General features: G+C 51.3%; 1 protein-coding gene across 2 annotated transcripts; it reads right to left on the reverse strand.

Annotated features, from left to right (window-relative positions):
* Positions 1 to 319: 319 nt before the first annotated feature.
* Positions 320 to 25900, reverse strand: TMEM72 (transmembrane protein 72). Of its 2 annotated transcripts, XM_023198580.3 has the most exons (5): positions 25626 to 25894; positions 9369 to 9435; positions 5270 to 5341; positions 3562 to 3701; positions 320 to 2686 (listed from the first exon to the last, which is right to left on the reverse strand). In XM_023198580.3, the coding sequence occupies exons 1-5, from the start codon at positions 25693 to 25695 to the stop codon at positions 2205 to 2207; spliced, it is 831 nt and encodes a 276-aa protein (XP_023054348.1). In that variant the 5' UTR covers positions 25696 to 25894; the 3' UTR covers positions 320 to 2204. The 2 variants fall into 2 exon arrangements, with proteins under 2 accessions (XP_023054348.1, XP_023054349.1); XM_023198581.3 differs by lacking the exon at positions 9369 to 9435 and having other exon boundaries at positions 25626 to 25900.
* Between the last annotated feature and the right edge of the window lie 756 nt (positions 25901 to 26656).

Below are 26656 nucleotides of genomic sequence, written 5' to 3' on the forward strand. Positions count from 1 at the left end.
GAAAGATGTCACTTTTTTGCTTGGTCCACTGATGATTGAAAGTTCTGGCCTGTTTAATGATCTCACTCCAGCTTTTTGTTTTTTGTTTTGTAGCCATAGGAGTGTTTGAGAACTTTACTAACCTAGGTAAGGTCATAATTGTCCTGTAATGCTGCACACCAGCAGACACTCTCTTAGCTGATGGCAATCTCCAGGAAGACCAGGTGCCTCAGAATTCCATTGCATCGTCACTGGAACTGCCAGCACACACTCTAGGATACCTCCAAAAGGGTGCTCCCAACACACATCTCTAAGACACACCCAAAACAACACTCTGCACTTGGGTTTACTGAAGTGTTTATCAAACGAGATCTGACAGCTCTGACATCACATTTTGTGGTTTGCTTCTTGCGACCTGGCCATCCAGCTCTGCTGACTGGGGCTCTGAGGACAGAGCTATTCCGATGCACAAGAACGTCAGAGGCTGGCCATGTCTGTGCCATGAGGGTGTCTGTGGCCATCGCATTCCCCTTCCATGGATGATGGGAAAGACGCCTGGCACCTCTGCATTTAGGCTCTTTCCATGCACAGGGGCCTGCCTGAGACACCCGACCCATCAACCATGGGGTACCATCCTTGCCTACCACCTACCTATACCCATATCCCATATTGTTCACTCTTCCCTGACTGTGGACAGTCAGGTCCTGAGGTCCTGCTTTGATGGCAGCTGAAGAAGCAGCTCTGCAGCTGTCACCATCAAGGGCTTGCAGGAATGTCTTGATTACCCATTTGTCATTTGACTGGCAAGACCTGGGCTACTGCAGGAAGAGTTCTGCTTATCTGCTTATCAGGAACACCTGCTGCATTTAGGCCCCAAACTGATACTAGCTTCTTGTTGGCCATTATTTTCATACCTTTGTAAAATAACCCGTAGGGAACATTGAAATGTGTGAAAGCACAAACACAAGTTTCTCATTAGACCATAGAGCATGTGCTCTAAGGTTCATTCTACAGAGCTTGGCGTTAGTCCCCACAGGGACTGGGAAGCCACGGGACTCTTCCTCCTGACTGCTCCCTCACTGCAGTTGCCACGAAGAATGGTGTGTCTGCTCTTCCTGGCAACAGCCTCATGGACCCGACAGCAATTTTTAGAAGTAAAGCCTATATTGCCAATCCTTTACAGATTTACAAAGGAATATCTGATTCAGATGTCTTTGTTCCTTCTGGGTTAACTGTCACTTCCGTGGTCCCATGGCAGAGAACTTGCCTGCCTGTCCACCTTCCTCCTGTCCTCCCATTTTCCCTCCTTTTCCTCCCCCCTCACTTCCTTCCATTTTGAAGAAATTTATATTTATCACCTAATCTGCTACCAGGCACCTAAACATGGCACTGCCACTTCTCTGTGCTGTGCCACCCCCGGGCAGCCTCTGTGGTCCTGCACACAGCAGGCACTGCCTTCTGGGCCCTGGCATTCACTGCTTTCAGTTTGCATCATCAACTTGGAATCTTGGAAAGGCCATGTGGTAAGGAGGCTGGAAACCCCTAGCCATGTTTCTGGAATGAGCTTTGCTCATCTGGCCTGGCTTTCCCACAGTCAGCACAGCGCGGCATTGTTTCCCTGAGCAGCTCAGCCCCAGCCCTGGAGCATGCAGAGAATGCGGCCCACGGCCTGACTGTTCCCACCAGAGTCCTGCAGTCTCCCCTCCCGACCCTGAGCAGTCTCGGTTGGTCAAGACCCACGGCCACCTTCTCCTGCCTTAGAGATGCTTAAGTTGCTGACACTTCCCTGGGCCTTCAGAGATGGGTGGATCACAGGTTCCTCACTGAGTGCTGGGTCCTGGATCAGGAGTAAGAAAAGGCCAGAGGTTTTTGCTGGGCAGACATCCTCTGTCCTTTCTGGGCTGAGGCAATGGCACCTGCAGCCTTGTGCACAGTGGGAGTGATGGTCTTTTTGGGGAAGCATAAGGGTTTCCCCACCTGTGGCCAGGAGGAAGGAGCTTGTGCTGGCTTGAGGTGGCATGAGCCTTGTTTGTGCCTCCCTCGAGGCCTCTGCAGAAATGCTGGCCAGTCACACCTCCTGATGGCCTCAGGGGCCCAGCCAGCGTGGGGGTGTCTGTTTACCCTTTGAAAAGCTGACCTGAGAAGACCCTGAAACTCCAGGGAGGGCCATTGAGCTAGGTAGACCCCTCACTGAGTGTCCTTCAGGCTGGAGCAAGAACAGGCGCTCAGAACAGACCAGTGGCTGTAAGAGATGACAGGAAGACTGGGGCCTGGGGAGGGGGAATGATGGGTGTCGTGTCAGAGGTGGTCTCCTCTTCTGGCTCACTGTCCCCATCATCCAGACCTTTGGCAAGGGAGGGGACGATGCGGACCACGTTGTCTTCAAAATGCACCTGCTTCTTTTTGGCCAGGGAGTCGGCTGGCTCCAGGCTCAGCTCCATCAGCGTGTTGGGGGGCTGGAGAGCACTGGGCTTCTTGGTGCCCTTTAGGATACTCTTCATGTGGATGAAGAGGGAGCTGGGCCCCTCCTTGAGGGCCCCATGGAAGGTGTAGGTTTGCTCTGTGTCCCCAGAGCCGGTAGTGCTCACGGCGCTGCTGGAGGGGTCAGTGTACTGCTCTGGGGAGGCCAGCACCTCGGAGACAGCTTTCCTCTTCTTCCGCTTGCTCAGAAGGAAGTAGGCCAGGCCAGTGACGATGAGCATGGAGCCTGGAAAAGAGCCAGAGATCAGGACATTAGATGAGTCACGGAGAAAATCCAGAGCCCTTGCGAGCATGTCGTGCAGCAGGGCTCCTGTGACCCTGTGCTGTGTGGCCATACGCAGGCCCCTGTGGCCCTGGCTCTCTTGCCTGGCTTGTCCTCACACCCCACATCAGATTTGGAGGTCCACCTGGAGGCTGGGACGGGGATGCTAAATGGCAGGAAGGATGGGGATTCTGCTTTTCAACATGGTCTCCCTAGAGGGCTGACTTCCCTGTATTGTAGATGGGTTCATGAGGAGGGGGCACAGTTTTCACAGATAGGGAGCAGAGAGAAGGACACTAGCAGAAAAAGTCGTGGATGAAACTGAAGAGGTGGGAGCAAGAAATTCTGGGTTCTGCGATCAGAAAGCAGGCTGGCCAGTGGTGTGCACCTGGTGAAGTGGAAGTAGATGAGGCTGTGAAGATTTTCTGGGATCCCACCCTGAAGTGCCTTTCAACCCAGGCTGAGGAGTTTGGACCTGAATGGGTAGGCACTGAGGAGATTTGGAAGGGTTTGGGCAGGGAAGTGGCCATGTCACACCCTTGGGAAACTCAGACCGCACAAGGTCAGTGGGAGGAAAGGCGAGGTCCCCTTTGCGGTTCCACTTCTGGATGGCTCTGTGAAGGAAGGATGCACTTCTCAGGACATTCCTATCATTTGGTCGGCATGGAGGATGTCTGGCACTCCTGTGATTCCTCATGCCCACTCTCTAGGTTAGAGAGGACAGTGGGGCAGGTAAGCACCCTGGAGCCACCACTGGAGCTAGACTTTGAGGGGTTCAGCCCCTCCTGCTCAGAGCCCACCTATGCTGGGGCTGCATATCTCTACCCCCATGTTCTTACCTGGGATGGTCACGTGCCAGACCAGGACGGGGTGGAGGAAGCAGGCCACCGACAGCAGCAGGTAGGCCAGGAACTTCTGGAAGCAGCCTAGCCAGTGAGCCTTCTCCCTTACTCTGTCTGCCAGGGACCCTGGTTGACACCTGGTGAGAGGGAGCCCAGGTTAGCAGAATGTGTCCCAGGAAAACTTCAGCAAGACTGGATGCCATGGAGTCTGGGCCGGGCCCTGCTGTGGGCATGCTCTGCAGTGGGCCCTGGTTGAACAGGAGGCCCTAGCAGTCCTTGGTGTGGGTTCCACAATGAGTGGACTTGCCTGAGTCCATCTAGAGGGTCCACAAGTTTTTGAAAGGCTGCCCAGCCCTGTCTTTCTGGTCGAGGGGGAAGCAAGTTAAATGCTCTCAGGATGCTACATGAGTTAGTGAGGAAGAGAGCTGGAGGCTCAGGGCTCACTGGGAGGTCTGCACCAATGCAGAGAAAGTGTGCAGTTCGGGAGCCACCTGGCTGGGACAGTTATGCCTGTAGTGCACTGCACAAGAGGCCTGGCCAGGTGAGTGAGCAGGCTGGAATCCAGCTGTGCCTTATTCACCCAGCCTTGCCTAGGCACAGGACAGTGTCAGCCCAAAAGGGCTTCTTTCCTAACTGTATACACAGGCACCACACATAGCCCTGGCAGAAGTCTGATGTTGAGCAGCTTCCTTCAGGGACGCTGCCTCCAGGTTTCACAGGCGGCAAGTGCCTGCCTTTAGACCCAGAGCCTTCATCCTCTGAATTGGCCTAGAGCTGAGGCTCTACACAGGCGCATCCTGCCTCTCTAGCTTTGAGGGAGTGCTCAGGCTGTCCAGGGGGCCCAAAGCACTGCTTTCTTATACTCAGCAGGCTGGACCGCCATGGCTCACTGGTGCCCCCTGGTGCCCATTTCTGTGTGTGTATGGTGGGGGGGTGCGGTGGAGTCCATCCAGGGTCCATTCCTCCCCAGCCTTCCGCCCAGCTGAAGTTTCAAGTACACCTTGGCAATGGAATTCAGCAGAAAGGGGGAAAGCTTTCTGCCTTAGGGCTGGTGAGCCTGAGAGGCAGCCAGTGGCCTTGTAAGGTGCTGGGACAGCTGGATCTGAAGACTGGCTCTCTCACTGACCACCCAGAGACCAGTGTATAGGTTCTGAGAGCCGCAGTCCTTGGTCTCACGGATGACAGCTTCCACATACTGAGTGTAGGCTGGGAAGCAGCAAGGGCCTCATGAGATCCTGCAGGGTCTGCACTCCTGCCCCACGGAGGGGTGTACAGACATACCGCCCCTGACTTGCCCCCAGGCCCTAGGAAGAGACAGAGCCAGTTCCCAAACCCAGGTTTGCTCACTCCCAGCTGGGCCTTCTGAAGGGTCCTCATCCGGTGGCAGATGGCTCAGACACTGGGGCCCAGTGACTGGCTGCTCCTGGTGAGGGGGAGCTGGACTTTTCTGGGGATTCTGAGCAAGGACAGGCCCTGAATGAATGTATTGGTTGGTTTTCTTGGTTGGGACCATGGCAAAGAAGGCAATGGAGCCCATGGGCCTGTGCCCACCTCCAGGTCAGGCTGGCTGTACTTCAGTGGGAGGATCCTGTCCACGGTGGCTTCAGCAGCAGAACATTCCCTGGTTGTGGGTTCTTGGATGGAAACATCTGTGGTGTCTGGGGCTGGGGTGAACAGTGGAGGGGTCTTTCTGGAGACTACTTACTGGAAGCAGATGGCCAACAGCTGAGCCACAAAGTAGGCCCCTTCGCATATGGAGACAGCGGCTCCTGTAAACCTGCGGGTGAAGACAGGTGAGAGGGAGGCTGGCGCCTCTGTCCTCCTTCGCTTTCCTGAGGGCTATCTTCTCACACGTGGCCTCCTGACATCACATCTACAGCCAGTGGACTGACCTGGAATCCCCCAGACAACATTCACCAGGGCTGTCTCCAGGCCATGGCCTGTTCCGTACTGGGCCATGTTGGGGAGAGGTGGGGTCTGGGGTTCAGAGATGGGTGGGGAGGGCACCGTGGCCAGCAGGTGACATGGCCTTCACCTGGTACCCTGTGTGACACTGGCAGGCAGGTCCTTCTACCTGCTGGTCACCAGGATGGACACCCACTGCCTGTGTTCCAACCTTAAAGCTGGACCTGTTCCTAACCCTTTCCTTCTTCCTTTCCATATTGCCCAAACAGTAACCAGGAGCTGTTGATTACATTCCTTCAATACCTTCCAAATCGCTTCTATTCTCTGACCTCATGGGCATTGCCTGGGTTTAGGCCCTGCCCCCTGGACCCCTGCACCAGCTCCACTTCCTCACTTACCCCAGCCCTGTCTCCTGCTCCTCCACTATGTCACTCTGGGGCTGCGTGACACCTGAATCTGATCATGTTCCTCCTGATACAGAATGCCTCAAAGGCTACTCGTGCTCCCAGTGTGATCCAGGGATCCTGCAATCAGCATCTCCTGAAGAATGTGTAGAATTCACAGCTCCCAGGCCGCTCCTGGACTCACATTAGCATCATTGGAATTGGAATGTGTACTTGCAGAGGGTCTCACTGCCTATCCTCCATATTCCCTTGACAACTCAAGAAGCTATCAGGTGCCACAGGGCTTTTGCACAAGCGAGCTCTTCCTGGAAGGCCTTCCCCTTCCCTCTCCAGTCTGTCTGGTGACCTCCTCTTACATCTCCATGTGATACCATATGACCAGAGCTACCAGTCTGTGAACTCCCACAGGCTGTTCCCTGTCTAATTCTTCTGTACAGCCCAGGGTCACAGTGGGTTGGGTTTACTGGGCTCCATTAATGGGCATTGCAATGAATGAAGGAATGAAAGTAGATAGTGTTGTGCAGAAGGTGGCTGGGGGCCAGGGTTTCCTCAGAGCCATGGGTGTGTCTACCAATCTAGAAACACTCTGTGATTCTAGATTGTATGATCACAGGTGAGAGGTGTGACGTTTCTGTGTCTCAGTTTCCTCAGCTGTAAACTGGGGTTATTATAGTGCATCAACAGTAAAACTGTTCTAAGAATTAAACGATATTTGTAAAGCACTTAGGACCATGCTTGGCACACAGTAATTATATCAATTCTCATTATCATTTCTCTCTCCATGTGATTATTTACATCATTCAGTGATCTCTACTCCTCTCACTCTCTATGCCTCCCAAGTTACCCCTTGGTTTTAAAATGATAATCACTAACATTTATGTAATGATTGCTATGGGTCAGGCATAGTTCTAAAGGCCTTACAAATATCAACTCATTTAGTCCTTGCAACAATTTTATAATAAACACTACAATTACTGTCAGTTTACAGATGAGGAAAGTAAGGCACAGAGAAGTTTGCCCCATCACCGACGGCCCCTTATCAGTAGCAGGGGAAAGATCAGAACCCAGCACTCAGGCTCCAGAGCTTGTGTGCCTAGCAGGCCCATCAATACATGTGCTTCGCAAAATAATTTCCACTGACTTTTCCTACACCCTGGGACAAAGGGATACATCAAGGCTTGGGGAATAAAGGGACCCATTCAGACTTCCTGTCTGGTGCTACTGAGTGGCAGGGAGGGACAGACAGGGCAGGCAGTGTGTGCTGATCCTGCAGGTGTTAGAGAGCAGGACACAGCGAGGGGCAGGGGACCCCAGGCTAGACTGGACCACCCAGAGACCACATGGGTATAGGGTCCCTTCCAAACAGAGACAGAACAGGTTTCTGGGCAGAAGGCAGCCTACATTCACGTGCCATGGCCTGACCCGAGAATTAGGTACCCACTGGAGAGGAGGAAGGCCCGCCTGCTTCTGGATCCCAGGGCAATGGTGCACAGCGGCCAGGGACAGGGTCAGTTAGACATGGAGGGTGTTCAGAACAAGGAGAAGTCACTGTCAGCCAGCAGGGGCTCCAGGCTCAGGGCACAATGGCCAGGGCGGAATGCCAGGAAGGAGTGTCAGGTATTGGGCAGGTGGAAATGGGTGGAAGGTACTTGGGCACCCAATGGAATGAGTGAAGCTTGGAGGCGAGGCCATGCTGGTGAGTTTGAAAAAGAGTCAGAAGCTCCGGGCTGTACATGAGTGGCAAGAAGTGAGGCAGAGGCCAAAAGATGGCACAGGGTGTGGACCAGAGGTGGTGGGAGCCCTTGAAGGCTGTCAGAGAGATTTGTGTGTCTAGAAGACAGTGTGGAAATGGGCTTGGAGATGGCAGGTGTGAGCCATCTCCATCTAGGAGATGGCAGGTGTGAGCCCCCAAACACAGCAAGGGGCCTGCTCTCAGGCGGGAGGGTGGAGACTGCTAAGTACACAGGTCAGCTGCCACCTGAAGGTGGAGGCAGATCCTGAGAAGGGAGGGGAGTGGAGGTCACAGCCTGGTGGACCCTGTAGGCAGAACTGGACATTTGTGGGGCAGCCTGGCAAATTGTTATCTATTGCTTCTCAGCTCAGTAAGTTCTTCAGGATTTGTGGGGCTAGAATACACAGCCTTCCTATCTCATTAGGAAGAAACTGCTGGAATCCCCTCAGAATGGGGCTGCAGAGATACTGTGGCAGAGACCCAGGTTCTTCTAACCCCCTGGGACACCACTGCACAGGGGTCACCTTCCTGTCAGGGCACATTTACAGAGGTAACTGGTGGTGGAGAAGAAAGGACATTGCCTGGGAAACAAAAGGGTCTTGGGTTCGAATCTGAATCCTGCTGCTCATGAGCTTGGTGATGTGGGCTAACCTGCTTACTCCTGAATTTTCTCATCTGTAAAACTAGGCCAATATGCACTTCTCCTACAGTGCTGTGAAAGCTAAAGAACATAATGCAACTAAGACATTTAACTGTGTCTGACATGTAGAGAAGCTCAAATATATATTCCTTTGACCCGATCCCCCTTTATCTAAAACAAGAGTTCAATTAATATTTGCTGAATAAATACATGATTGATGAGATGCATGGGTGGGTGGGTGGGTGTATGGATGAGTAGGTGGACGGATGGATAGATACGTGGGTGGATGGATGGATGGATAGATGTATGGATGGGTAAATGGATAGATGGGTAGACAGATAATGGGTGGGTGCATGGATGGATGGGTGCGTGAATGGATGAATAGATGGATGGGTGAATAAATGGATAGGTGGGTGGATCGATGGATGGTTGGGTGTATGGGTAGTTGGATGGCTTGATAAATGTGTAGGTGCATAAATGGATGGATAGGCAGGTGGATGGATAGATGGGTGGCTGGCTGGGTGAATTGGAAGATGGATGGATAAATGGGTAGGTGGATGGGTAAATGGGTGTGTATATGTATGTATGCATGCATGGGTAGATGGATGGATGGGTGGATGGATAAATAGATGGGTGGGTGAATAGATGGATAGGTGAGTGGATGGGTAGATAGATGGATGGATGGGTGGGTAGATGGATGGAGGAATGGATGGATGGATGGGCAGGTGGATGAAGAGGTGGGAGCATAGATGGATAGGTAGCTGGATAGATGGGTAGATGGCTGGATAGATGGATGAATGGATGGGTGGATGGATGAATAGATTGGTGGGTGAATGGATGGATGGGTGGGTTGATGAATGGATGGGCAGATAGATGGATAGATGGGTGGCTGGCTGGACGAATTGGTGGATGGATGGGTGGGTAGAAAGGATAATTCATTGATTTATGGGATGGTCTGCGCAAACCAGGAGCTATTCCAAAGCCCCCCTAGACTCCCTTCACCCCTGAGATAGGGTGGAATTAGCATGGGAAGGGGACTGCTCTGAGTTATTCTGAGTAGACAGATGTACGGTGAGTTGAGCAGAACTTACAGGTCAAAAGTGGCACGTGCGCACATACTCACAGTAGATAGAAAGCCAGGCTTTTGAACTGGCCCTGGAGGAAGGTCTCAGTGCCCACGCCGATCAACACTAAGGGGCAAGAGAAGAAGGAAGAGTGGGCCTAGAGCTCTGCACTACAGCACTGCCCTGTTAGGGAAACCTTGGCTGTGGAGTGAGTCCACAGTCCTTGGCTCTCAGTCCTTGGCTGAGTCCTGGGGACTGAGAGCCAAGGTAGGTTCTTCTCTTCATGACACAGGCAGCTGTGACTAGCAAGGTGCAAGAGAGCAGGAAGCCTCTTGGATTGGTCCCTGGAACTCCAGGCAGAGGCCCAGTGGTCTTCTGATTAAGCTTCCCCAGAGCAGCCACCCTTAGTGCCCCCAGCGACTGCCCACACTAATGTGCCACCAGCCCCTTGGTTCACAGCTCTTCTCTGCCACGTGCTGGGGCCCACCCCAGTGTGTGCTGTGTGTCTGGCTTCAGTGCTTGGCTGTGGATGGGCCCTGCCCCAGCCCTGTTCTCTTGCTTGGGTCGCTGGTTGCTGTTGTGTGGCCTTGGTCTTGCTTGCTGAGGGGTGGCTGAAGGTCACACTCATTGCTCATTTCTTTGGACCCAGTGCTGACTAAACCCCTGGGCTTTCGCCCTGACGAGGAAATGTTGCTCAGCCTCAGCTCTCCTCCTCCCCTTTTGTGGCAGTTGGTGATGACCTTCCATTTGTCCTGGGTGAATTTCATCTCGGACCTGCCTTTCCAGACTTGCTATCTCTGGGTGCTGTCCTCACAGGGATTTGCTGGCTCCCATGGCTTCCCACAACCAGCACAGCACTGACCCTTGGAGTCCCTGATAGAAACATTCCAGGGGCAGTGCATTGGCCTGCTGAGCAGACATCTTTCTGTCCCTAACTGATTACACTGTTGGGCACCCTGTTTCTCTCTGGGCTCTGATGATGGCCCTGCTGTGTGCTGGAGTGTGGCTTCATCCTCTCTTCCTCCCAGTCAAAGATGGTGGGCTGGGTTGTCGTCCCTGACAACCTGGGGGTGGCCCCTCCTCCCTGCTGCTCATGGGGCTGCTTCCTGGCTTCTGATGCTTCCTCTCTTCTCTGGCAGAGACATTGTGTGGGCTTCCATCCCCTGGTGTCTCAAGCTGAAGGGGACTTCATCCAATGCTGAAACGCCCCTCCCAGAGAGCAGGGAAGAGCCTGGCACTGAAGCGACCAGCACTCCACTCCTCGATTCCGGGGGTGGGGGGTGGGAGGGGTGATCGTGGAGATATGGGGCGGGGGAAAGGGGACAGAGCACTTGGATCTAGGCAGGCGAGAAGAGGCGGTTATATTTTCTGAGTGATGGATGGAGGGCTCTGGGGCTCCGCCGTGCTTCATGGGCGACTGCCCACACTAACGTGCCACCAGCCCCTTGGTTCACAGGAGGTGGACACCGAGTCTCCCACCCTCTCCAGGTTCCAGGTACCCTGCTGGCTCACCTGGGGCAAGGACGGATGATGCTAGCGGGCCACATACCCCTGCAGTGTCAGCCTAACTGAAGGGTCCAAACTTACAGAGCACTTCAGAGCTTCCACACCATGGTGTACATGTCCCGGCCCTTCCAGCAGGCCCGTGGCACAGGAGTCCCACTCTCTTCATTTTACAGAGGAGGACAGTGAGGCTCAGTGGCCTGTATAGTTCACTCAAGGATACATGCTGGAAAGTGAGGGCCTAGAGACCAGATGGAGGCAGCCAGCTCTAGGTGGTGCACGGTTTCCTGCTATCCATTGCCTGCCAGCATGTGCTTGTGCGTGTGTGGACACATGTGTATGTGTGTGGGTAGGCTTTTGAGCGCACGTATGTGTGAGTGTATGTGTGAGTGTGTGAGTGTACGTGTATATGTGAGTATGTATGTGACTGTGTGTTTGAGTGTATGTGTGTGTACGTGTGTGTGTGTGAGTGCATGTGCGTGAATATATGCGTGAATGTGAGTGTATGTGAGTATCTATGTGCATGTGTGTGAGTGTGTGTGTGTGAATGTGTGTGAGTGTATGCATGTGAATGTGCATGTGTGAATAGGTGAGTATACGTGTGTCGTGCAGGCAAATGGCCACTTAACATGGTTTTCACCATGTCCTGTTCTCAGCACCCAGCATTCGTTTGCTTTTTTAATCATTGCAGCAGTCCTATGAGAAGGTACTCTTGCTATCCCCACTTTACATAGAGGAAACTGAGGCACACAGAATGTAAGTCAAACCAACCAACCAGCTACGGATGGAGGCCCAGGTCAGATCCTGAGTTTCGGTGTCTCGTTTTCCAGTTCATAGCACAGTCACCCAATCTCTCTGAGTCTGTTTCCTCATCATACCTCCTGCACACACTGGTCATGAGGACTGCAGTGAGCTAACTGATACCAAGCATGTCACGGGTGCTCAGTGAATCACTGGCTGGGGAAGAAGTGCTTGCTGCCCTGGGCCTGGGAATGGGTGTTCGACTCAGGGCTGACATCTGCGTTGAGCACTCCGTAGGGCAGGCGTGGGCTCCACTCACGTGGCATGTCATGTTGGCCAATTTGCAGGGGCTAGTGGCGGACGACCAGCAGATGGCAGGAAAGGGTCTTGGGAACTCAGCTTCTTCCCTGACCTGCACCCATTTGGCGTGTGGAGAGCTATTTTGATGCTTTTGTTTTGTACTCTTTAGACAGACAAAGGGTCAGCGGTCAGAGGGGCATTTGAGGAACACTGTAGAAATAGTGCTGGTTTGCATTAAAAAAATATCAAAAAATGGCAACAGAGAAATGAGAGCTGGATGGAAATTCCAGTTCTGTGTGTTATTATACACAAATGATAAGTACTTAATTCATCCAAGCTGTGTTTTCTCATCTGTGGAAGGAGCAGAATGAGTTATAACTCAGAGTAATTGCTTGGATTGGAGAAAATTGCTTGGATTGGAGTCTGAAATGCACGGCTTAGTGCTTGATAGATGTCAGGTGATCAATGCAAAGAGGCGACTCCTTCCCCCCAACTTGGCCCTGGCAGCTTTCCCGGTGTCCAGTCAGTCACTTTGTACTAAGGAGCGTGGGGTCACTCCCACAAGCTCCCTCCCAACCATAGTCGGCTGGATTCTGCGTGTCAAGACTGAGGGATGCCAGTTGGTGGGAGGAGGAGAGTGTGGGGAGCCAGGAGTATGGCTCCTCAATTTACGCAAGGTGGAAGGGGATCAGTGGGGCGCTCATGGGAGGCTGTAAAGACCGCTGATATCCAGGCCAAAGGGTCACTGCTTTCTGCTCAATCCTCCCACTTTTGGGGTTCGTGTTCCCGGATGCAGAGCATGCCAGGTTGAGACAACATGGACTCACACTGAGTCCTTCCTCTGTCCTCCACTGTTTGCCTCTGGTCTTGATGTTCAGGCGGCTCTGCTGGGAGCGACAGGCCCACCCTCCTTGGGGGGCGGCTCCTGGCCACTTCTCCTAGGCCCACTTGGTCTTCTGTGGTTACTGGTTGGGCCAGGCACCAGGCTCATGGCCGGCGTAGGCTTAGTTCAGCAGGAGAGATGTGATGTGGACTGAGAAAAGTGCATTCAGCGAGGGCAGTGACCCAGGCTGGATGAGGGACTCACCCAGGAGCTCTGGGGCCAGACAGTAGGGGCCGCTCGTGGGACTATCAGGGAAGATGAATAAAGATGAAAGCAGAGTGGACTAGAAAAGCAGCAGGAATGGACCTGTGCAGATGGAGGGGCCAGGCATTGCAGGGGGTGGGAGCCCCTAACAGCAGAAGCAGGGATACAGTCGGGGACAATGGGCAGTGTGCATGTGGATCAAGGCGACTGCAGGGTTCTTAAATAGTGGGCTCTACAGCGTGAGCAGAAGGGACTCATGTTTAGACTGGTATTTCAGAAAGCTCCCTGACCCCGTGCAGATGGTGAGAGACTTCAGTGATATTTGGTGGTGGCTGAGGGACAGAGACAAGCTCCAGGTGCTCCTGGTCACCTCCTCTCCCAGCACAGGGTATCTGCTAGTTTCTTTGTTGAGTTGGGCTTGAAGCACTGTTCTGGCTGTGGCTCCTGATGGTGTGCTGCAGGTGGATTTCTTGTCCAGTGGCACAGCAGGGTGCTTGGCATAGCGGCTCAGGAGAGTGGAGGGTCTGTTCTGTCTGAGGACCCAGAGAAGGAGGTTCCCCAGGCATAAAGCAGAAGGCATGCCCTGCCCTTGCATGTCAATGTTTGGGCTCTATCTGGGCGGTGGGGGGCAGAGGTGTGGGCTGGCCAGGAGGTGTCTGGGATTGGAAGCTTCCTGGGCATGTCAGCCCTGTTGCCTCTCACCCAGGTGCCACCACACGCCAGGTAGACAGTAGGCCCTCTCCGTACATCTTGTTTCATCTGCACATCTCCCAAGTGGGAACTGCCAACCCTAAAGTCTCCCAGTTTTCTCAGTGATGTGCTGGCTGCCATCTCTCAGGAAAGTTGGCTAAGAACTTTTTTTTGCTGTGAAGATGTGCCTGCTAATCCCTGAGGAGTGAGACTGACATTGTGAGGAAGCCTAAGCCAGCCTTGTAGAGAGACTTCTAAAAAGAGAGAGGGAGCAATGACAGCGAGAGAGAGAAATAGAGAAAGGAAGCAAGAGAGAGAGAGAGAGAATGAGAGGCACAACAGCCCCAGGTGGTTGTGGGATGTGGAACAAATGATGGAAGAAGTTATCTTTGACATTCTGGCACCAGCAGATGTGACACAGACTAGAAGTGATGGACCCAGACAACAATCAGAACCAAAGCACCAGATGAGCCACCTCAGCCACGTGAGCCATGCCAGCCACCCTATCTGTGACTCCACCAGTGGCCCCAGTCATCATGGAGCAGAGGTGAGCCGCCTCCACCGCGTTCTACCAGAATTCCCAAACCACAATGTTTTGAGCATAATCAAATGATTGTAGTCTTCTGTCACTATGTTTTAGAGTGGGTTGTTATGCAGCCACACACAGGTAACTGGAAAAGCAGTGTATTCTGTCATCTAGTCACCTGAGGTTTTTGGCGTGGAAGTCTCTGTGTCTGGTCTGACTTCTTAGGAGTAAACATTATATTCTGACTCCTCAGGAGTAAGCATTTCTGGGTCCTGCAGCACCTGCCCCATAGCCTTGGAGATTCAGACTCCGAGGAATAGGGGTGGTGTCTGGGGACTTCCAATGGGTCATGGAATCCTATTGGTGGTTTTATAACTTAAGACTTCATAGAGGATCTGTGGAGGAGAACACTGTATCATCCAAAGCAGGTCCCTCCCACAGTTGCATTTTGCAAACATTCCCAGTAGAAAAAGTGAAGAAAGCAAGAAGTGCTATTCCTTGCTGTAGGAATTTTGTGAACTGTATCCAACACTCACCCCAGACAGCCACATTGGGCCTGGCCTGGAAGCCCCTAGCCTGGTGTGCTGACTGGACTGTACTGGAAACAAAATATTTTGGAAGGTATCACAGTTCCACATGACACAAATATAGGACTCCAAAGTGTTTTCACTCGGGGCCTGGAGTTTCCCAAAAGTTTTTTTTCCAGGGGACTAGTCTCCAGAATTGGCAGGAGGTGAACATGAAATGTGGCCTGAAATTTAGTGTGGACTTGAATGCAGGATGGGATTGGCACAGGTAAGAAGGAACTCCTCTCCAGTCTTCTGAGCGTCTGTTCCCAGAGCCGGCATAGGTGGGCCCCCGCCCTCTCAAAGACCTCACTCCAACCCATGGATGAGGGTGGCCCACTCCTTGTTTTGTGGAATTGGACCTTAGGTTTCTGCCAGGTTTCCAGATTTAGGCGGGGCTCTCTGTGAAGCACAAAGAAATTGTGGCACCCAGAGAACTAGGACCAGGGTGGGCCCAGAAAGACACCAGGGCTCAAGATTAAGGAGTCACGCCTCCTAAAATTACAGAGGTGCTCATTCATTAAGGAGGTGTTCTCCCTAAAACTAAGACGGTATTTGCCATTAAATTAAGGAGGTATTCTAAAATGAAGGAGGTGCTCCTCTTAAAATAAAGGGGGTACTTACTGTAAAACTACGGAGGCCCTCATTGTAATTTAATGTGGCCCTCACTCTAAGCCCAAGGCGGCACTCCCTCCCTCAGGGCAGTGTAGGCCCTTCCCTGGCCCTGACAGTGGTATCCTTCCCTGGCCCTGGCATCCAGAGATTTGGGTGGCCCAGGGTCTGAGGGCTTCTAGCTCCTTGTGGAATTTGGCCTGCGCTCTGGCCTTCCATCCTTCTCACAGGGCAGTGAGGCTTGTGTCTTGGAAACTCTGCCTTCACAGGATGCTAGTCCAATGTGGAAGTGGTTGGCCTGAATTAGCAATTCACTGGAAAAGATGCCCCAGGGGCATTGCCCGGATCTGGGACCAGGGACTGAAAATCTGATCTTTGGATTAGCAGATCAATGATCAGGAGCTAATCAATGGAGACAAACAATGGCACAAAGGCCCTGCTACCCCCAGAATCAGAGCCTCATGACACCAAATTCTCTGCAAGAAAGAATCACCCTGAGACTTGGTTCAATCTGGCTGTGCTGTTTTTCCTGCCCAGATGGAGGAGCACGGGAACACTGAACAGCACTGCTTGATAGGGCCATTAGTGGCATTTGACTCCTTCCATCCCTCCCTGTTATCCCACCTCAGGCTCCCCAGATACTCTCACCCCAGCCCAACAGAGGTACCTTACGCCCACTCCAGCACAGCTCACCCCACACCTCTGTCTCACTCCCTGCATGATCCCAGGAGGTGCCTTGCGTTGCACCTTGCTGGAGCCATTCATGGACAAGCCTGGCCTCTCTCATTTCGTTAGCTCCTTCCCTCCAGTCTCTGTCCCTCCTGTCTGGGCCAGATCCAACCTTGGTACAAGAATTTTCTTCTCTCAGGGGCCAGGGCTTGCTTCTGTGTGTTGCTTTCCTGAGCTGTTTAGTGTAGTTCAGGCTTGGCAGAGATCAGAGATCCTGTGCCAAGAACCTATGGTGCAACCCTGGGCAGGGCAGCCACTGTGTGAGTATCCTTGTCATCCTGGAGCTCTGGTCTCAGCATGGGTGGATGAAAGCTAGGAGGGCGTTGCACCGGAGCAGAAAGAATACGGGGCCTGCATCAGAAAAGCCGAGTCCTGCATCCTCAGGAAAGTGATTAACTCTCTGGTCTGCATCTTCTTCTGGAAAATGGGGAAAATAAAAACATGCAAAACGGTGCCCACCACTGCTCAGTCTAAGTAAATGAGAGTGCTGCACAAATGCAGACGATGGCTAGGAAAGCTATTATAAGAGGCAGGCTGTTCCCATCAGTATTCTCCAGGGAAAGGAGAGGGTTTATTCTCATCCTTTGCTTCCATTAACACACTTGTAGTTTTTTTGTGTGTATCCAAAAAGCTCTTCCCTGTGCACCAATGTTGTTTGTTGTTCACTAATTTACTTTGAGGTCCCTTCTCAAAGCCCAGTTGGGATATAAGTGACCCAAACTCCCATCTATCTCCACATCTCTTGTGTTAGCCCTCCATGACCCTGCTAGGGTTCCCACGGGGCTCAGGCCAGCATGTTCCTGAGGCTGGGGCCATCTGTGGAGCTGCCTACTGAGGGGATATTCTCCTGGCCTCAGGCTGCTGCTGCTCTTGTCATAGGGCAGACCTCATGGTCCACTGTTGCTTATCCGTTCTGACTCCATGGGTTGAATTGTGACATATGTCTTGCATTCATTGTGATGCCCTTGGTGGCAACATGGGATGCTTCACAGTCATCAGAGGCCACACTAACTGGGTTTTTGTATCAAGCAGTGACCTTGGCACTGGATGCCCTGGGCATTGGATGAGAATTTTGTACTCACCGTTGCTGAGGGCAGCCTCAGAGCCCACCATGTATATTTATTGCTTCCCTTCATTCTCATCTCCTGCTGGACTCAGGATCTCCAAGGACATCTCAGGGAAAGATGCACCAGGCTGATGACAATGGGCAGGAGAGGTGGTCACCGCCAGGGTAGAGATGAAAAGCTAGATTTGTACCATTTCCAAGGTGGAGTTGCTGGAGCCGGTTGCTGTGAATTCACTGGGACAGTAAGTAGTAGCCACAGGCTTCTTGCTCAGAAGTTGTGGTAAACGGTAAGCATGGTGGGGAGGTTTACCTACGTGTGGAGATCAGTTCAGCTGACATACATGAGCCAGGGTTCAGAGACAGTGTGGGAAAAGAGAAGGATTTCATGGTAGATATTTCTGGACATTCAGTTGGAAGAGACCTCAGATTGAGCTCGTATTGAAACTGTACAGCAATTTGGGGGAGGACTGATGTCTTAACGATATTGAGCCTTCTGACCCATCAACAAGATAAATCTCCATTCATTTAGATTTTCTTTATTATCTCTCAGCAATGTTTTCTAGTTTCTGGTGTATTTTGTTTTACATCTTTTGTCAGATTTATCCCTAAATATTTCAGATTTTTGATGCTATTATAAATTGTATTTTTAAAGATCTCATTTTCTAATGGTTTGTTGCTAATGTATGGAAATACAGTTGATTATTATGTATTAAGCTTATCTGCTGCAATGTGTTATTCCCTCCATTAGCTCAAGTAGCTTTTGGGGTAGATTCTATTAGATTTTCTATAGATGATAATGTCATCTGTGAATACAATTTTTCTTTTTCCTCGACAACCTGTATGCATTTTGTTTCTGTTTCTGGCACTGGCTAGAACCTCCAGTACAATGTTGGCTGGATGTGGTAGAGTGGGCACACTTGCCTTGTTCCTAATCTTAGGAGGAAGCACCTGGCCTTTTACATTTAAGTAAATGTATGTTTTCTGTAATGACCTTTTAAGGTTGAAGGAGTTTCCTTCTGTTACTAGTTTGCTGATGCTAGTTTTATTTTAATCATAAAAAAGTTGTATTTTATTTAAAACTTTGTGTTTATGTAGATGATAATATGGCTTTTCTTTTTTAGTTTTTAAATATGATGTCTTAGTCCATTTTGGCTGCTATAACCAAATCCTATATACTGGGTGACTTATAGATAACAGAAATTTATTTCCTACAGTTTTGGAGGCTGGGACTTGCAAGATCAAGGTGCTGGCAGATTTGGTGTCTGAGGGACCCCTTTCTTGTAGAAAACTGTCTTCTCACTATTACCGCACATTGTATGGTAGAAGGGCCTAGGGAACTCTCTTGGGTCTCTTTTATAAGGGCATTATTTCCATTCAGAGAAGGCCCCACCTCCCAATACAATCATCTTGAGTGTTAAGATTTCCACATATGAATTTGGCTGGGGGTGGGGGGACACAAACATTTAGTCCATATCACATGGTAAGTTGTATTGATAGATTTTTCAAATATTAAAACAACCTTGCATTTCAGAGATGAACTTCACTTGGTTATGATATATTATTCTTTCAATATATTTGTATTTGTTAAAACTTTGCTTAGAATTTTTGCATCTATGTTGAAGAATATTAATCTATAATTTTCTTGTAATATCTTTGTCTAGTTTTGGTATTCACATAAATACTGATTTCATAGAATAAACTGAGAAATATTCCCTCCTTTCAAATTTCTGGAAGAGTTTGTATGGAATAGATATTATTTATTCCTTAAGTGTTGGTAGAATCTACCTGTGAGGCCATCTGGGCTGATACCCCACCCTTTGGTGACGAGGAAGGACTCTGCATACCCACGTGGTTCATTGTCAGTATTGAGGATAGAGTGTCTCATGTAGAATAGCATCTGTCTTGTAAGGACTCTGATATGGTTTGGCTGTGTTCCCACCCAAATCTCATTTTGAATTCCCATCTGTTGTGGGAGGGACCAGTGGGAGGTAATTGAATCATGGGGGCAAATTTTTCACATGCTATTCTCATGATAGTGAATAAATCTCAAGAGAGTTGATGGTTTTAAAAAGAGGAATTCCCCTGCACAAGCCCTCTCTCTTTGCCTGCTGCCATCCATGTAAGACGTGACTTGCTCCTCCTGGCCTTCCACCATGATTGTGAGGCTTCCCCAGTCACACAGAACTCTAAGTCCAATTAAACCTTTTTCTTTTGAAAATTCCTCAGTCTTGGGTGTGTCTTTATCAGCAGCGTGAAAACAAACTTATACAGGCCCACAGGATAAATTTCTTCTAGGTCTCAATGTCAGGGAGAACCGAGGTATTCACTTCCTATTCCTTCTCAGTGTTTAGGGAGAATGCATCTGCTTACTCATCCACATGACAGGTTTCCAGAAAGCATTGCCTATGTCCCCCTTGTTCTCTGTCCATTCCACACACACCAGGCTTCTTCATCTGACCATTACCTGGCCACCTGGGGGGCTTCCTGAGCCCCTTCTCCACAGTGTCAGCCACTTATGTCAGACAACATTTCTTTTTGTTCACAGCCCTCTTCAGAAGGCGGAATAGAAACCAGAACAATCTTGAAAGAGTTGTCATCCCATGAAAAATAAAACAGGGCTGCCATCTTTCCTCTGGTTGGCTTACTATATGTAGTGTAGAAATAGCCAAGTTCCTGTGGGCTGATCTTCACAACCCAAGCTCAGAATGTGATGAGAAATGTTTCACAGTATAATGCCCTTTACAGTGTAACCCCTTCCTCTTTCCAGCCTCATGGGTCACATACTGCTTTGCTCCTTTCCTCAGACCTTCCTACTTCTTCCATCCTACAAAAGGAGCCGATAACTCATGCTATGCAGTTCCATGCCCTGCACGTTCCTCTAAAATTAGCCTATGCTGAGTGAGAATCTATGTGCCAGGCAGCTTGCTACTTTAGCCATTGTTTCATTGAGTCCTCACAACTCCAGAGGGTAGATACAGTGGTTGTCCCAAGACACAGACCCACCTCCCAAACACTATGCTGTGGTGCTTGGTGCTCAGATGTGCATTTACTAGTTTGTTTCTCTGTCTGGCCTATGTGCTCCCACAGGGTGAGGTCTTGCCATCCTAATTCATGTGTCTACACTGCATGACTGAGGACTCAGCAACAGTTTGCCGGGTAAATGAAACCTAACTGAAGTTTCAGATTTCTTGTTATAAAGCTAGAAGCAAGGCACAGGCACAAAGTTGTGAAGAAGGAAATGTTTGAACCAAATCCTATTGCGTGTCGGTGGTAGGTGGGGGAAACAGAGGGAGGCAGATTCCATTTACTCATGGAGCCAATTATAACAGAAGAGGAAAACAGTCAATATTCACTTGGAAGGTCTGAAAACGCAATGTGGGCTCGCTTGGGTGATAAATCACCTGCGAGGCATTGGAGTGCGTGACGCTTTCTTCAACGGCAGGAGGTGGTCATGGGGATATACATTTAAGAGGGGTGAAATTAGCATGGAGGGCCCAAGATGGTCGCTTCAGAAGCATTTGTTTTCCTGAAGGCTTTGAACAGGGCTAAGGTCAACTATGCATTTGCTGTACCCTTTAAAATATAATGAGAACAGCTGGGTTTTAAACACTTCTTTTCTCTTCATCTATTTTAATAAGCCAATGCTCTAACTGTGTGGAAAGTATGGGAGCAGTTGAAAATGTGGCCACATCCATTATATAGAGAAACAGGTTAATGGGTCAAAACCTGGAACAAAACAAAACCCCTCAGTGATCCCAGGCTGTTCCCAAGCACTCAATTTGTGAGAAACAGCATGTCAGCCTGACAAGCAGAGTTCGCTCAGGATGGCTCTGCCTCCATCCCCCTCATGTCCCTGCTGGCTCTGCTATGCCCTTTGCTTTGGAGCTGCCATAGCACAGTCCTGTGTTTGGGCAGAGTGGAGTTCCAACACTGGATCTCTGTCTCCTGGCCATGTGAGCTCTGCCAGGCTACCTCAGTGTTCTGAGCTTCAGTTTCCTCATTTGTAAAATGGGACTGAGCCCAGCACTCCATCCTCACAGGCATTTGTGGGGCTGGAGTGAGACAATGACCATAATGCATGCGGTCAGCCCTGTGCCTCTGGACCCATCAAGGCAAGCCCTACCGTGATAGTTCCCTCTGGAAATGTGTGCAGATCTCTCTGTCCCCAGATGGGGTCCAGAAGCAGGTTTGGTTAGAGAAGGTCATGGTGGTGCTTGTTAAAGCATCTTGAGACAGAGAATGGACAGGTGCAATGAATATCGGTGTCTTGAGATTTAGGAAGTGTTTGGTGACCCTTGACTATGTGCTTCAGTGTATGTGTGTCCTCACCATGACCCCACCTGCCTGATCAGAACTGGCCAAGGGCAGGAGCATGAGGGTAGAGGACGGGTAGTTCTGATCAGGCCTCTCTTGCTCTGCTCTGTGTGTTTTTCATCCTGCATCTTGGGATCATCAAAATACTATGAGACATGCTTTTAAATCCTGATTTAGGTGGAGGAAATAGCAATTAGGAGTGGGGTCTCAGGAGCAGACCATCATCAAGTGGAACTTTGTCTTCTTACTTCCTGGTGTGAGACCCTGAGCAAGATTCTTCACCCCATCAGGCCTCGGTTTCCCTTCCTATACAGTGGGTATGAGGATGAACATGATGATGTTTCCAAGGACAGGAGGATGCAATGAGATACTGCATTTAAAATATGTAGTGCAAAGCTTGGGCTTTGAGTATTATGTGAATACATACTCAAATAATCATGTTCATTCTCAGCAATCCCTGCTCTGGGCAGAGGCTGGAAGAGTGAAATTCAGCCCTGGAGATGGGGCAGTGGGGCCTCAAGCTGGAGCCTCTTTGCTCTGAGGGAAATTGGGAGGCCTTGCTCAAGCGCGCAGAGACATTTTGTGAGCAAGCCTGTTTTGGGGAAGCCCATGCGCATCTGTGTGTGAGGACACAGCCTGGAGGGGAGGGCTTTCTCTACGAGGCGGGGCCCAGGGACATGCCTCCCCTTCCCTCCATGCCCAGCCTGGACAGCCTGAGAGGTGCACCCTCTGCCCAAACAGGGGGCTCTTCCCATTCTCTTCCTGGCCACCTTGGCAGGGGCTGGGGAGTGGTGAGGGAGTTATTCACGATTCCCCTGAGGTTAAAGGGTAAGAGGATGGCGGAAGTTCTAAGGGAAGCCAACCCTGCCTTCCTAGCCTGAAATCGGGACCGATGCTGTGGGACTGGTCCTTTCTCATCTCACAGAGGAGGAGCGCCCTGGACCGCTGTGCTCCAGGATCAGTTAAACCCATTTCCCAGGCCCCCTTTCCTGCCATTTGGTCTGTGCTGAGAACCTGTCACAGGGCTAAGCCTACTTTGGGGCCTGAGTCTCGCACTCAGGACACCTTTACCCTGTCTGCAGTGGACACAGGGAGAATTTGCTTTGAGGGATGGACAGGCAGGGGCCCCGGCATCCGCACAGGGGGATGTGGAGTGCTCACAGCCTGTGTGCCATTTCCCAGCTGGGTCTGCTTCCATGGGCAGCAGTGGATGCTGCGTCTCAGCAACTGAGGCACTTAGACATCACACTAGTGCATGCATGCACATGGGCCCAGGTGCGCCTGCCCCCCACCCCCGCATCCCGAGCCAGGGAGGTGATGCAAATGAGCCCGGGGTAAACAATGCGAGAGTGGTCTGTGATGTCCTGGAAACCACATGGAAGGAATTTTCAGAGGGAAGGAATTTTCTAATTTTAGAAACACTTCCACCCAGATGCTACTACCGGAGGCCTGTTTATCCCCATTTAGTGGCGGCAATGATCCATCTGTGCTCTAGGACCCCTCATGATGTGGGGCTGGACACTGAGGTGGGGCAAGAATGGCCTGCGGGACTTCAAGGAATCCTAAGGAGGCATCATCCAAAGGTTGTGGCTTCATCCACAGTCATAGGGCCTTGACATGCTGGCAGAAGCACAGACCAGGTACCCTCAGTGCTTTTGACAGCCCTGATCCTGTCTGCAGGGGGTCCAGGTAGGAGGCTGCTAAATTAATGAGAGGTTGTAGCCTTTTAGCAGCTGCCTGGTCCCTGCAGGTGACACTCTGAGTACCCTTGAGTCACATGTCTTCCTAGCTTTTAAGAAATCCACACTCCCTACCTCCCTAGGGTTTCTGCAAAGTGAGGCCCTTTATTTCCAGTCTTACTTCCTCTCTAGCAGCAGTGGCCTTGTAAATGAAGCCTGGATTTCTCAACAGAGGATTTCAACAAAAAAGAGGCTTAGGAGAATAAGGAATTTGCAAATCTTGTGTACTGGAAATAGACCAGGAGTTCAGTGATGCTGGAAGAAACTCGAGATTTGCCCAAGAACACCAAACCCCTCTCTCTAGTTTCCCATTCACTCCCAGCACTCTAGAAAGCCCAAGCAAGATCTTTTGAAAGCTTGGCCATTAGAAGGGAACTCATGGCCTATTTTTAGTCTGAATCTCCTATCAAAACCAAAAGGGAGGCCCATTCTCAGCATAACGGCAGTCTCCTGTACGGAGATAAAGGCTGTGGTTAAGACGAGCACTATGCGCGCATGCACGTGTGTGTGTGTAGGTGTGTGTCTGTGTGGGTGTGTGTGTGTGTGCGTGCGTGTGCGTGCATATGGGAGTGTCAAGGGCCGCAGACTCTTCCATTGACTGAGATAAATCAGACTGTTAAACTGTCTCTAGCTAATCCATTAGAAGGATTGCTACATACATCTTAGAACAGCCTCTCGACAGGAGGTGGGCCTCTGCTCTGGGTGAAGTGTGGCTAGGAAAACTGTGGGATTCTTGGCATTTTACTGATTTCGAAACCAGAGTCTAGAGGGAGCAGGATGGACTCAGATCAACAGACATGGAAATCTGTTTAGGGTGGCCTTCCTTTCCCCAGGATGGCTTGTTTGCTTGTTGGGGATCTTGGCCATCATTCCCTTCTGTGTAGATGACAACGTGATTCTGAAAGTGGCTGGATCTGGCTCCTCCATCAGCGCCTCCACTCAGAGCCTCAGCAGAGCAATTCTGAACCTCCTCCTGCTGCCTGCTGGGCAGGGCTTCCTACTCTGCAAGGCAGGGAAGGTTTTGGCCAGAGCTCTGGCCTTTGTGAAAGTTGAAGGACCAGGGTTCCGGGCTGGCTGTCTCTCTGACACGCAGCATGACCTTGGGCAAGGTCACCGCTCGCATTTGAGCTCAGGTGCTCCATCCTGTAGCAGGAGGGGTGGGGTTAAACCATCCAGCAGCCCTTCATGATCTAACTCACGGCCTAGATGCTGGAAGAGCCTACTGGCCTGCTCATGGCTGAACCCAGCCCAGTGCTCCTGAAATGACCCAGCTTCCCATTGAGCTCTGGAGTGTGTCATGGGGGCTTCTGCTGAGAGGTTTTCATCTTCAGTTCCACTTAGCCATGCTCAGTTCCTGCATCCTTAATCTGTCCAAACACCTGGCCAGCAGGTCCAGCATCTCCGTCATACAGATCAGAAAGTGCAGCTGCAGAGGGGGCAGGGGCTCCCTAAGGTCAGGCAAGTGACTGGGCTGGGGCAGGAACCAGCACTGCGTGATTTTGACCTAGGAGAACTTCCCCATTTGGCAAGACCCATGGGTAACCTTTTGCCCAGTGGTGGGGAAGGGCTTTGATAGGGGATGTGTCTCCTCTCTGTCCCCAAGGGACAATGTGGCTCAGACTTAAGGGCTCAGAGTGCTGCCCGTTCACTTCCCCAATACAGATCCTGGCCCTATAGGGGATATGGGGCTAAGGGTTGGGCCTGCCCTGGGGAAGTGAGCAGGCAGGGCTCAGGATGGTGGCTGTGGGCTCTGCTCTAACAGTCTGCCCTCCTGGCCAGTTGAGCAGCCCTATGATTCTGCTGGGTGAGGGAGGGGGGCCCAGCATCTCTGGGAAGCATCTCTGCTGCTAAGACCACAGTTCACTCCTGCAGCTAGACCTCAGACGGGGGTCTGGGTTCCTACAGGGTATTCTGTTAACAGGGTCCAGCATGGGCCCGAGGGAAGCCTGTGATCTCCATGTCCAGCCTAGTTCAGGCTGTCCCCACTGGGCAGAGCTGCTCATGACTGGGAATTCTCTCTCCATGAGGTAGGGCTATGGTTTGAGTAAAGCAGGATGAGCTCAGCTGACCTTTTGTAGCTGCACAGCGAGGCCCAGCCCTTTCTACCTTCACCTTCTGTCTCCACCTCCATCTCATGACAACTCTCTGAGTAGACCCCTGGAATCATTTTGCAGATGAAGATCTTGAGGCTTCCCAAGGTCACAGGGAGGGTGAGTTGCCAAGCAAAGATCCAGCACCCAGCCCTCTGGCCCCCGGCCTGAGGCTCACCCCGCTGCACCTGCTACTGCTCTACAGAGCAGTGTTTCTGGGGGTCTTGGGAAAAAAATTGAAGCACAGAAGTGGCCAGATGTGCCTGCTGTCTCCCGGCCACCTCCCACCCCTCAGGCAGCCCTATCTGCTGTGCCGGTGTGCAAGGATCAGTAGCCAGGAGGCGGGGTCTTACCTGCAGCAGTGGTAATGCCCAGGAGCCGGCAGGTGTATTCCAGCCCAGTCCAGAACACCTGGAGCTTCATGGTGCCGGGGGTGAGGACAAAGTCCTGGCAGGGCGGGCAGCAAAGTCTCTGGCCCTGAGATGCTCCCGAACACCCTTGTGCAGGTAGGAGGCTGTGGCTGCTGGCTTGGGGCCCCTGCACACCGAGGCCCTGCCTTCCCAAACCAGTCCTGGCCACCGCAGCCTGGCCGAGGTGTGAATAGGGCTCACCTTCCCAGCTCAGCTCGTGCCCTTGCTGGGGACTCAGCTTAATCATTACCTTGGAAGAATGCTCCCGCTGCTCACACAACCCCAGCCTGGGCTGGAGCTGCTCAGCCCCAGCACAGCACAGCCCAGCCGTCTGAGATCGGTGATTAGGGCTGGGCTGGAGGCAGCCTGGAGCTGGCAATTAACCATTTCTGCCTGGGAGGAGGGAGCCAAGGAGTGCCAGGCCCTTTCTTACCAGGCCATGCCTAGAAAGTCACACCTGGATTTCACACTTGCTGGGGGTCTGGAGTGTCAGGCTCTGGAGGGGACAGTGCTCTTGCAGGTCTGTGTTTGTGTGCATGAGGGAGAGAGGAGTGTGTCTTTAAATCACCAGGAGAAACAACTTTTGAAATGAGTTCCAAGCTTCATTCTTCTGCATATAGGTGGATTAGGAAGCTTTTCAAGTTTGTCCCAGATTTGGACTCTGACTAGACATACTTAGCTCAGGCCCCCCCATGCAGAGGCCTCCCTTCCTCATTAACATGCATCCCAACATGGGATGTGGGAAATCATTTTGGTTCTTTGCTTTGCGAGGGGAGTTGCTATGTCAATAATTAACTGGGTGACCTTGGGGAAACCCAAAGGCATCTGTGAGCCTTGGTAACTTTTGGATAAAATAAATGTGAGGTTTTGGCTGAACTGGTGTTTTTCAAAGTACTTGGAGTGTCCCTGTCGCTGTTTCAGGGAGCCCAGCCTTTACACTTGGCCAGTGGGGGGCTTTCGCTCATTCTTAATTT

This window comes from Piliocolobus tephrosceles, chromosome 9 (assembly GCF_002776525.5).
Source record: "Piliocolobus tephrosceles isolate RC106 chromosome 9, ASM277652v3, whole genome shotgun sequence".
Lineage (NCBI taxonomy): Eukaryota > Metazoa > Chordata > Mammalia > Primates > Cercopithecidae > Piliocolobus > Piliocolobus tephrosceles.

Bases quoted from the DNA above. Each gene is read 5' to 3' on its own strand.
- TMEM72 (XM_023198580.3), bottom strand. From the start codon at position 25,695: ATGAAGCTCCAGGTGTTCTGGACTGGGCTGGAATACACCTGCCGGCTC. The intron at 5,342-9,368 runs GTGAGTATGTGC...CTTCACCCGCAG, and splicing joins AGCCTGGCTTTCTATCTACT to GTTTACAGGAGCCGCTGTCT. The intron at 3,702-5,269 runs GTAAGTAGTCTC...CCCTCTCACCAG, and splicing joins CTGTTGGCCATCTGCTTCCA to GTGTCAACCAGGGTCCCTGG.